At 37.1% G+C, this 12,915-nt stretch overlaps 1 protein-coding gene across 3 annotated transcripts in view; it reads left to right on the top strand.

Annotated features, from left to right (window-relative positions):
* Positions 1–12,915, top strand: part of ZMYND11 (zinc finger MYND-type containing 11) — a 105,726-nt gene that overhangs the window by 61,255 nt on the left and 31,556 nt on the right. For all 3 annotated transcript variants that reach the window (XM_008922475.3, XM_008922474.3, XM_018075500.2), the window contains exon 3: positions 231–390. In XM_008922475.3, coding sequence (XP_008920723.1) covers positions 231–390 — 160 coding nt within the window. The remainder of the gene's footprint in view (positions 1–230; positions 391–12,915) is intronic.

Below are 12,915 nucleotides of genomic sequence, written 5' to 3'. Positions count from 1 at the left end.
GAAGATTACTGTGCTACTATTTGTCTAAGTGTGCACATGATAGCTGCAAGGGGGAGATGATTTGAAATAAAGGGGGAAATTGTATTAATTTTGAATGTTTGAAAACAATCTAAAACTTGGACTGTGTATTATTTTAAATAATTTGAAAAATTGAAGCATCATTTGTTTATTTTGCTGACACAGTTTATAATTTAACCCTAACACTTAAAGACTTCTGTGCTTGTGTGCAGGTATATGTCTAGAGTCCATGGTATGCATCCAAAAGAAACCACACGTCAGCTGAGTTTAGCGGTCAAGGATGGTCTTATCGTGGAAACCCTGACGGTGGGGTGTAAAGGGTCAAAAGCTGGTATTGAACAAGAAGGATATTGGTTGCCAGGAGATGAGATTGTGAGTATAAAGTCTTTGAGAAAATAAATCACAATTTCTGATATCTTAGCATGAAACTTGTTTTAATTTATATTTAATGTTATTTATGGATTCTGTGTTGGTGCTTGTGAATAGGGAAGTAATGCACTCTTAAACTTTTATAACCTTTTCTGTTCCATAGAAGCTCTTTCTTCTTGAATTCTGAGTTTTCTGCTATGAAACACTGGCAAAGTCCTTGCCGGTTAGCCCTCACTTTTACATAGTCTTCTCTTCTACAGCTGTACAGGAAGACAGTAAATATTATTGGTATTACTTGAAATCCTCAGACATTCTCAAATGCCAAAAACAGTGTATTGGAAAAAAAAAAAAAAGAAGGCAGAAAGAATTTTTGATTTATCTTGCTTTAATCTGAATCTGAGGAACAAATAGGGTTTTCAAAAAGAGCAACATGAAATTGTATAGTTATATACAAACACACATGAAAAGATGTCTTTTAAAGGTATTTGTGAACACCAGGGAATTCAATTAGGAAGGATTTTCTTAGGAAATTTAGCTACAGGCATCCAGACATTGTTCCACTGAATATATAACATAAATATTGAAATCGAGTTAAACAGGTTGAAAGTTATGTGAAGGGAAGAAAACCATGTTTTTCAGTATTCCTGCATAGCTGAGATGGAATGCACTCACAAAGTGAGAATAGTCACATAGACTAGGGAAAAGCTTGCACAGTTTCTTTGCTTTGTTCAGAAGCCTGATCTCTGTATCTACAGGACCACATTTTCCTAATTAAAAAAAAAAAACAATTAGTTCGGCAAAGCTTTAAAATACTTTAACTAGAAACTGTTGCTTTAGAATATAATTGCATTAAATACTGATAAAATGGACAGCATTGTCTCAGACATTGCTAATAACCTAAATTTTGAGGAAACTCAGAAAAACTCTAAAAACCACCGTGACCCTCATGGCATTATTGCAGACATCAATAACAGCTAGAAAGTGAAACAATGTATTATTTTTTATTTTGAGAAACAAGCAGTATCCATAAACATTATGGTCAAAATTATCCCATATACCCTAATTCAAAGTATTGAAATATGTATTTAATGTACATTATGTCACTGTTAAGGTTCTCATTCTGATTTAATTAGAAACCCTCAAGGGAACCTTTAAAGGGTATGTTATTATTCTCCCTGAAAATAAGCATTTCGAGATTTCAGCTTTGCTCTTCTAGGTATTTCTTACATAATTTTTATCTGTTTAGAGGTGATATTAACTGTGTAGGTTCAACAAGACATAAAGCCTGAGATCTGTAGTTATCTCAAGTATTCTGTTTGTTTCCTCTATTGCTAAGAGAAATGGAAAAAAAAGAAAAAAAATAAGCAAAATGCCTCAAAATGGTCATTCAAATAATGTTCCTCCAACTTATTAGCAACATTTGTTTAACGAAACTTGAAAGATAACCAGCCTGTGAATTCCCAGTGAGTCATTAGAATTACGCAATTATTTTATCTCTGAGTGAAAAACGTTGCCTTTGACTTGACCAAAGATTCTGTTTAAGTCAAATAACTCTTTAGTTAGAAGCGTTGTGTGTTTTCAGCCTGGCTGCTACTCACTGATACACTGTGCTGTGACCATATGCCCGATGACCAGCTCGGTTGTTCAGAGCACTGGTGCGCTCTTGACTCAACAGTTTTATGCAAAAGCAAGGATCCGCTCCTGATCCAGGACGTGTTTCAAGAGTACCCAACCTCAAACTTCTTGATCCTAATACTGAATCAAAATGCTGCAGACAGATGAAGCAAAACACATTGGCTTGATATAAAGTCATTCTCTTTGTTCTTTTATTCAGAAAGTTTTAAAGAGTAACAAAATGTCACTGTCATCACTCGACATCAGATCAAGTATTTTCCGTTCTCCGACAATTGATGCAAAACCATGAAGTTTGGTATGTTCTCTACTTCGGACACACTGGATAGTTTTACAGATGTTTTGTCTGTACTTGATCAAGAGGCAGCTTGTAGTTCTTTGTAATTCAGCACTGCTCAAATCTGGTACTAGTGACTGTTGAACCATGAGCTCAAGTTACATTTCAGTGAGGACAAACGCACAGAATTCTTTTTGGAGATTCACTTGGAGGAGATAGAACTCTCTGAACGAGGGTTATTAATGTTGGAACAGGGATTTCAGGCCCACTAAACTTCAGCCTTGACCTAGTTGTCAAACTTGGTTTGACTGGTACTCCTGGAACCCAGAAAGCTCATAATGTGAAAAAGAAAGACTTAAGAACCAATCCACCATCTATTGACATCAATACAAGAATGCTTTTAGATTTTAGCTTGTTTTCTGGCATCACAGTGGAAGTCAGGAAACACAGGTGGTTCCAAGGAGATGGCAAAGGGACACGTTCTTGTCGTCCCTCCCACCATTTTTTATTTGAGTATTGCTTGGTATTTTTTTACACTTTTGAGGTTGTGGATCTAAATTTTAGCAAGTAAATAAATTACTGGCCTGGGCCACAGAACTGCTGAGCACTTTATTTGTTACTAATATAGGTGTTGGACCAGAGGCTGCCACAGGGCCTGAAAGTACTGGTTTTAATGATGACTCTGGACTAACGGGTAAACAGTGACAAAAACTGAAAGTATACAGATTATGAAAAGACAGCTCAATTTGGAAAAGATTCATTTGATAATCTGTTGTGCTTACTTATGTGTTTCCAAACATTTGCTCTATCCAATAGGTTGACATAATGATAGACCTACACAGTGAGGACATGATCTCTCATAGGGTTACTCTGATAGTGTTAAAAAATTGTACTACTTTGCTCTTGTTGTTCTATCAGTATACTGAAGCTGTGGTTAAAAAAATTAAGCAAAATCTCATATTTAGAGCTATCATACAAAAGAGCTGAGGTACAAAGTCAAAACATACAAGCTAAAGCACAAAGACAAAACAGTTTAAGGGCATTAGGAGGTCCTGCCAAAAGGGACAGCTCATGACAATTAATATTCTGAAAAACTGGGGGAAAAAAAGATCAGATTTAAGACTATAAAATTATTCTTTTTCTGTCAGATGTATGTGGGAGAAATATTTTTATATAAGTTACTAAATTTAAAATATGGAGTCAGTAGCAAAATGTACTGTATTCCAACTGATATATAAGGGTTGGTACCTATACAAGAACTTTGCTGCAAATAATGTACCTCCAGGGCTTGTGCAGGTATTAATTTTGTTTGCTCATTTACTGTGTCTCCAGATGTTTTGCACATTTTCAAAATGTGTTCTCATCTTACAGGCTTTTTTATCTTGCAGCTGATGAATGCATTTGAAACAAATAAATGAGAGAATAATTTCTTTTCCATTTTTATTCAGGATTTAGTTAGGAATTTTGCATTTTACTATTTGTTGATGCCATTATTATACAACTGAACAAAATCTCTGCAGCTTCTTACAAGGGAAATGTCAGTCCTGAAATCTAGTAGTGGAAGTTTACTTTTTTCTTTTTAAAGGCTTTATTTCTATTTCTCACAGAACTTGTGGAATTTAGAAGTGTTATTTATTATCAGCATAAAAAATTATCTCCTTGCTCTTTGGGTTTAGAAAAAAATTTGCAAATCAGTGTTGTTAACTATGTTTTCAATGCAGTTGATAAAACAGAAGTGAAAAGTAGTTCTCAAAGAAAATAATAATGAATCTTCTTACCCATTCATTACTATTTTGTGTTATGCCATGATTATTATGTACTTTTATCTGTGTAAAAGAGTGCTCAGTCTAGTCCCAATGAAAGAAATTGAATTTAAGTACCAATGTCCTGTAGCATTGGGGGGGAGTTAGGTACAGTTCTTAGAGTTAGTTTGTCTTACTCATTTACATTTTTCTACACACAGTGTGCACTGAGCTATTTTGAGCATTTAATGTGCTAATTCTTCTCCTCATGATTAAAGTCATAAAACTGCTCTGACCCAGAGAGAGGCATTATGAATGTATAATTTCAATTTGCATGTGTTCATAAAGCCAAACAATATTGTGCTCTTCTGAAACAGAGATGTGTTCATAACATGGGTTCATTGTTTGCATCTGAATGCAACATATCTCATAGCACTGCTGTGGTTTAAAGTTGGTTCGTAGTGGCCAAATTCTCTAATGAGATGTGAAGAGTGAGGCTTCACACTTAGTTAAGGCACTATGAGCTATTTGTTCACTGAAGAATACATACAAGGTGATTATATTTTCAAGAAATTACTCTTTTTCAGAGTTCTGTTTTCTGATAACTTAATTGATTGCTTATAGAAAGAGCCAGCAATTCTTCTGGCTAGTTAAGTCTGACTTTGGAGGTTAGTTACAGTCATTTTCCTGTGCATTTTGTCCTCTCTGTATCTAAATTATTGCCTCTCCAATTCTTCCTTCTAAAGATTTTTTAGTTTAGTGGAGACCATACTGTTTCAAGGGGCAGTTCCCTTGCTTTCCTGTTTTCAGGAAACACTGGAAATAGAATGCACTTTTTCCCAACACACTCATGTATTCTTAATGTGCTAACTCATTACTGGGGATTTTCTGGTATTTTATACTGAGAAAGTACTGATGCTTGCTTAAAGTGACACCAGATACTTTCAAGTCTCAAGGCTGCCCAAATAATCCATCTCTTCACTCTGCCCATGTTCCCATCATTTTAACCTTTGTTGTAATCCACTGCCAGCACTGTGAGTCTTGAAGGTGATTTCGTTAACCCTGGTGACCTTAGGCACACACCCAGTGATTATTGTGATTTGATGCGTTGCCGGTTCAATTTTGCTGGAATCTGTCTATGAGAAAGGAGTATTTTGGCTGTTATGTTTGTGTTAATCTAAATTACTTTAAGTTGAGCAAAGGCTGGACTCCTTACTTGCCATGCTTAATTGCTTTTGTAATTATATTGATTTTTCCATGCTAGGTCAGTATTAGTAGCCAAAAGCTGTTTTTTGAACTGGCTGTGTCATCTTGAGTCTCCATAAATATGAAGATAATTGCAAAAAGTTTATGAACAGTTCCTGTGAGGGTTTGAATATTTTCTGTACATAAAATACACTTTAAATTAAAAAAAAAAACAACCCAGACAAAACTAGACCCCAAACCAAAACCAACCTGAATCCTACCAGTTGCTGCTAGCAAGCTAGGGGCTTCTAAATAACTAGACTGAGGAATGGTTTTAATGTGCATCCCATTCATTTCAGTTAGGAGCAGAAGGATAATATGAAACAGCATAGTGACAGCCAGTGCCTTCATCATGAAAGCTCTCGCAACTGGAGAGCACAAAGAGGAAGAACACGTCACAGCAAATGAAGAAAAATCTCCTTCAGTGTTTAAAAAAATTCTCCATTTTTCTTATCCATCTGTACTGCCTTTAATCTGAAATCCTGTGTGGATTCACTGATCCAAAGCCAAACATAGCCCAAACCATGATGGTTAATATTTCTCACATATTGTAACAAATTGAGAATTTTCCAGGCTGGAATGTTCCAGGTAGATTCCTAATTATTGTGAAAGTACCAGTGTTCTTTACAGTTGGTGATTTGCTGATGCACAGAGTTAATGACTTATCCCATGAGAGAAAAAAAGTTCGAACTGGCTTCCATCTCTTATTCCACACCTCAGGGAGAGTATGAGGAGGCCTGGAGGTCAGGCCACATAACAGTTTGGTCCCATAGGAGAACTCAAGGAAGATGAGCTTCTGCAATTCTTTGCTTCTTTTCTGTCTGTCTTTCCATCCTCTACAGTCCCATCATTCTGAGCTTATTTTTCCAAAAGACTGCCATGAAATCAATCCACCGTGTGCTAAATGCAATGATTTTTCTTGCACATTGTTATCACAAATTGCAGTAGTGATTCTGCTCATTAATGAATCAAAAACTAGTGGATCAAAGCATAGATTATTTTGTCCTTGAGAAGCAAATTAGAATTTTGAATTCCCAACTCATGGACGAGAAATTGAGTCTGCATTAAAGCCAAGGCTTTGCTCTGAGGCTATTAGCATGCAGCTCATGAGAATGGCCTCGCTGCTGTTCCAGTGGTTCTCCCTGTCTCCAGATGGGTTAAGAATAATGGAAAATTCTCTGCATTTCTTTTCCAGTCTTGTTCTTCTCTTCCCATCTGTTCAAGAGTATTTCTTTCCTCTCCCCTACTCATCCTTATTTCTTATTCCCTGGAAAGGGAGTTCACACTGTTTGGAGGATCTTCACATTACCGAAGGTGACACTAGCCAAGTCCATCTTATTGCATGGTTGAGAGATGCTGCCTCTTTTAAACTGGTGAAACAACTTGATCAGCATCTTCACTTGTCTCTCTCAGCTTGGCCAACTTACCTTCTAAAAATTCAGTTGATGAAATGCTGTATTCTTCTTTGAGGCTTTCACTCACAGTTCTGGAGTTGAGATACTGATGATGTTGTTCACAGATTTCACAAAATACTTTTTTCTGATTAAGAGGGTGTTTTGAAAAATGTGAATTTACTTACAGATTTGAAGTAAACTAGTCGAAACCAGTCTGTATAAAGCTTCTATCACAGGACTTAAATTATGCTAATAGAATATATGACATAGATCAGTCTGTCTTGATTTTGTTATGAAAATATGCTTCTTGGTTTTTTCCACCTCTTTTGTGACCTTCCTGACCTAGTAGTGTTGTTTTTATTAACTTCATTGGTTCAAAATGCTCTGTATCTCTGGCAACTGATTTGAATCTTTTATTATTATGTCATGCTGGTCACTGAATGAAACTTCATTGAAGCTGATCAGCTTATTAATATTCATCCTTCATTCACAATAAATGCAGGCCTCATGCCTTTCTATCACTGACAGCTGAAACAATACCAGCCACACATACAGCACAGGGCACATGGACAAGAGATTTGAGGAAACTGTGTGGTAGGTTCTGCTCTTGGTTCAGATAAAATGTTTCTCTATATGCTGAAACATCAACTTAGAAAAGCACTACAAAAAGAAAATAAGACCAGAAAAGCAATGCAAACATATTTTAAGAAAGAAAAGGGAGGAAGACCACTTTTGTGTGCAGCTCTTCTTGAAAGGAGACTTGGAACTACAAGTAGAGATGTTTTCTTTCTGGTCTGGATTCACCTTCTTTCTAGGGGAACAAAAGCTTCACACACATAATGTGGAAATAAAAGGCATTGCACCTAATAAATACTTCACTCCATCACTGATTTATCTCCATAATGAAAGTAACCTACAAACCTCCTCTTGGCTCAACCTAAGTCAAAAATTGTGGCAGTAATAGTGGAGTGAATCCAGTTTTTTAGGAGATAAGTTGAAAGTTTCTATTAACCTTGAACTCACTTGGAACATGAAGAAAGAAAAAATATTTTCATTTGAAACTGTTTTCTATTTCTAATATCCTGGAGGAGAATACTTGTATTGTCTCACCTCAAATAATGTAAACTACTGCTACCCAAACATGATCTTCTTGGGAGGGAAATTAAGATTTATTCATTACTTCAGGAACACAGCTCATAGGCTGAGGAGATAAACATGGGGTTTTAGCAGCCAATTTGGTCACTGACATCCTACTACACATCTTGAAAATCTCACTTCTTTAGCACTGGGAGCTGGAGACTGGCTCTATACTTTGAAGCCTTTCCCCCTGTATTGTCCAGAACATAGCTACAAGGTAGGAGAGGGAATAAAAACCTACCTGTCTTGGCAGGAATCCAGAGAAGACTTCAGTGGTTTCTGCAAGAAACGGAAGACTTCTAAGACAAACTGGCAATAAATTAATTAGACAAACTAAATAGACTTGCAGATTAAATTCAATGAAAAAAAGCCAAAAGAGTTCTGAGAGGCTGTGGAATTCACTGCAGAACCTGAATCTTCCTGCAACAGTGCATCGCAAGAGGAAGGAGTTATCAATGAAAAAATGGAAATGGATTGCTGTGAGCCTATAAATATGTCTGTGTTTAAGATGCACTATGGAGAAGGAGATTTTGGTCTCTCCCCTGCCTGATGGTTCTTTTTAGAATAAAAAGGATTTCTAAAAGGAGAGAACTTAAGAATAATTTAAAATAAGAAATCTCAGTTAATTGCTGAGATGCTGAAAATTTTGGTCAAGTAAATAAAAAAAATAAATACATACATACATACATACATACATGTACTTAAAATTAAACAAGATGCCTAGGTAGTTGTGAGGACATATGAATTCATAATTGCTTTGGATTTTTTTTTGATTGATAAAATATGAGTAATGAAGACATACAAACTGTCCTGCAGAGTCAGTTTATGGTTATCCATTTTAAAGATAAAGCCCAGGTCATCAAAGGAAAAGATCTATAAAGGCAACTGATCTACAATGGGTAAATTACCCTGTCTGTAAAAGTACACATCATTGTAGCTACCTGCTGTGGTAGTTTTCTAGAAAAAGAAGGAGAAGATAAAGTGAAACAATTTTCATAAAGGGATTCTGGCTGCTGAAGTCTTTTTGGCTTTGAAGGAGAGATGGATGCTTGTTTATTTGGTGAGCACTTTTGATGAGAAAAGCAGTAGGAAAAAAATACATGCAAAACAGGAAGAAATGTGTCTGGTAAACACACAGACATAGGGAAATGGCAGGGGAGAAAATAAGCTTATTTTGATGCTGAATTTAATCCAATGCAGTACTCCAGCATCAAATGTAAAACATATGATGATCTAAGAAATTTTTATCATTGGGAAGCAATCGCCCTGATCAACTATGGATTCTTTACAGCTATGATGAAAGGGAAGTACTTTATTAAACAGCTAACTCACTATTTACCTGCTGCAAAGATGGAGTATGTCCTCTGAGCCATCAAGGAATTAATCACACCTTCCTCAGTTTGGAACCTAACCTTTTCATCATCGTTTTGATGAAAAGATAAAAGCAGATTCAGTAGGCTGCTGAAAGCAGGTTTACAGGAGGATTCATGCTTGCTAAGCAATAGATGGAGCCAGGGATGTGGCCTGAAGAAAAGTCTGACCCAAAGGACAGTAGGAAGACTGTCCTCACAGCAGGCCAAGGCCTCAGGGGAATAACATACACAGTGTCCCCACCGCGTTTGAAAAGATCCTGGGAATAGTGTTCCGTGACACACTGTATTCGTTCGACCCAGGTAGTGTTTGGTGCATGCTGGTGTCTGAGTGAAAACCAGCACATCTGCCAGAGATCCCTGATAAACTGGAGATTTCTTACTATCTACTGTACCCAACGAGAGGCCAGTGTGCACATACCACGTGCACATGATTTCTCTGAAAAGAAGTAATGCCCAAATCTATGCAGCTCTGCAGATAATCAGCCACATTTTGTGAAACTCCTCTTATTACAGAGCAGTTACTTGGCAGGTGAACAGCATTGCAAGGATTGCAACAGTATTGCAGGATAGATGAGCAAGGGGAGACCTTTCAAAGCTGAGCATGGTTGAGAGTTTCCACGGTTCTTAAGGGCTGTTATCAACTGCTCTTGTCTGAGCCTGTTTCAGACTCCCTTTTGTATGGGGCACAGATTCTGATATTTACACTTTGAGAGAAGTACTGGTGAACAGACAAATGAAGTGGGCAGTAGCTATTTACAGAAAATGTACAAATAAGAAGCATTTCCTTCAGGTTTTGTACTGGAGGACAGAAGTCCTATAGGTAGTGCATCCCCACAGTGGTTTTTATATTTGTGAGTCATAAAGAGTGCAAAATGCACTGCAAGGTTTTCACAGTTACCTTTAGTATAGCTTATTGAGAAAGCTTTGGTGGGAGCAGATGCTGCCTGAAAAAGACAAGAAAGGAACTGACTGATTAAGAATGGAAAATGTGTTTAGACAGAAAATGCTGCTTTGTTTAATGTGAATGGGGACACGGGTTCCTGCAGCATACTCTGAGACCTCTTAAGGAGAGGACACAGATACCAGGGAAGAGTAATGATATGGTAGAAACATCTATGCTAGAATGCAGTACCACCACTTGTTATTATAATAAAGGCTTTAAATTTACAGCAGAAAGTTTGAAATATGAAGGATTAAGTGCAGAAGATAGTAATTACTCCCCAACAGCAGCTGATGATGGATGCATGTTGTAAAACCTAAAGCAAAATCAAAGATATGAAAAAAGTAATGCATAATTTTTGTGAGAGGCAATTATTTCAATGTATCTGTCTACTTGATATGGACTAGTAGTCGACTTTGTTGGGTTCCAGTGAAGAGTTACTGAAAGCCAACAAAGAAAACTTAATGGCAGAACCCCGTATTTTAAAAGCTTATTTCTAAGCTGAAGATAAGAAAATATAAAGGACTCTGATGTTCAAAACTGACAGAGGTGAGGAGAGGAGAAGGAAGCATTCCTTATGGCTGTTTCCAAATCCTAAAATACCAGAATCCAGAACATTTGCCTCAGAAATTATATCTTTAAACTGGGCGTAACCTATCTCATTAGACGTTAAAGAAATGGGAATCTGAGAAATAGTAGGAACTCATTTATTGACATTCTTTTCAGTTTTCGAAAGGGTTATGGAATAGTCAGGAAAAGATTACACTAAAGTTATGGGCTTGATTTGAAAATGTCTTGAAATAAATGTAGCATGCAAATACCACTATTTTTAAATAATTTATATTTTGTAAATGACTAATTTCTGCTGGCATGGACCTTGTTACCATTCTAGATTCCACCACTGTGACAGTGTTGTTACGGTACAAAGTGGGTGAAATCTACCATAATGTGCTAATATTCTCCCTTTAGACTAAATGTGAAAAACTGTTCTAAATTCTTTATCCACTGGGCAGTTGGAGCTCTAGGGACTGTTAAAGCACAGACACTGTGCAGGGCTGACCATGAATTTGTGCACAGGGGGGTCTGAATGAAAATCCAGGGACCTGGGAGGAGCTGTGTGTGCATGAGTGTAGGTGAGAGGTGTAGAGAAACACCACAGCAGCAAAGAAACTCTGGGAGAAGCGCTTGAAGCAGAACACCTGGGAACAAAAAGCTCAAAGAGTGCTATGGGACAAGTGCCACAGAGGAAATGCTGGGAACCATGAGCTCCATGGAAAATGCTCCCCTTCTTTTGCATCATATTGAATTTAGGACAACAGAAGTATGTATACTATTCATAAATAAACACGATGCACCAAAAAGATAACTGACTTATAACTGTTTTTCCCATCTATGTGACCCTTTTCTTTTTTTAGCCTGGTGGTTGGGTCCAAAGGATATCCATAGTTTGGATTGTTTGGGAAATCTAGTTCAACAGTGTGAAACCAGCAAATCCCCAGAAAGGGGAGTTTCATGAATAGAGTTTTGCTTTTTTCCCCCTCCCTTTTGCTCTCTCCACCTGATAGTAGAGTGACTTAATACCGAGTATCTGGGCTACCATTAAGGGACTTGGAGAAAACAGATTAACAGGTAAGAAATGAGCTATGTTAATGAAATATTCATTATAAAAGGGCAAAGTGGTCCTTTTAGACAAAGCCTAAGAAAGGAGGTTTTACTCTTTTCATCTGCAATGCCTACATATAATTTATATGAAAATAAAAGTTTATTACTTGTTTTTACATCTCTCTTTTTTTTTCCTTTACAATAATTATGGACTTGCTAAGGTGTGGAAGTGACCTAATAGTTACAATTGTGACCTCTGAGTTATTGTTAATTTTACTGTCAGTATGTGCTTCACATCTCCTACTTAATGGTATGCTAATTGTGCAGCAGGATGTCACATTCTCCAACATACAGATTCCCTATTTCAATTACAACTAAGTAAATCTCCATTACTAATGAGTAAGCATTTCTTTTCCATGTACATTTGCATTATAATGGACATTTTCTTTGTGCACTAAAATTATTCTTTCCTTGACAACAACTATATATTTTATTTTACAGTAAAGGCTACGACATGATGATTCATTCCTTTCTGTTGAGTTTATCTGTATTTAAATTGTCAAATGTTCTGGATAGCCTGATATTTTTTGTCCCATGTTATCTTTCTGTACTTCCAGAATAAATGTATGTATTTGCTTTAAGACAACCTACTTAAGACAAATCACAAAAAGTAAGCTTATGTGCTGCTCATAAATTAATCTGTATTTTTGAAATTGTTGCAGTGTTTCACTTATGTTACTAAGAAATCTCAACTATTTATGTCAGTGCAAAGTGACCTTTGTGATATAATGTTTGACTGATTTGAATATAAAGAACAAGTGACCAAATGTGGCCCATATCATTATAAGATCCCACTCTGCTTAACAGAGCACAGGTAGCTCTTTGGGTATTAAATACAGCCCTCCAAACCAACATTTGCTGCCCTGCTGGTGCATAGATCTATGAATGCAGCAGGCAGCTGAGTAAAAGGAAGGGGGAAGGCCTCCTGTTGGATCTGAGCTGTGCAGCTTTGCTGCCAAACCGCTGCCTCTTGAGGGCTGTGGCCAGTCACTGGGTGCCGCTGAACTGCTGAACTTGGGCAGCCAGCGCTGCTGGTGGAGGATTCCCTTCTCCTGCCAGCACAGTGACCCAGGAGGCTTTCCCTGCCCTGCGTCAGGAAATAAGGATATTGGCAAACTGAGTCCCT

Source organism: Manacus vitellinus, unplaced genomic scaffold (genome assembly GCF_001715985.3).
Source record: "Manacus vitellinus isolate BGI_N305 unplaced genomic scaffold, ASM171598v3 scaffold_3_pilon, whole genome shotgun sequence".
Taxonomy (NCBI): Eukaryota; Metazoa; Chordata; class Aves; order Passeriformes; family Pipridae; genus Manacus; species Manacus vitellinus.
Note: the sequence above shows the minus strand (reverse complement) of the source record. Positions and strands in the feature narration are given on the sequence as shown.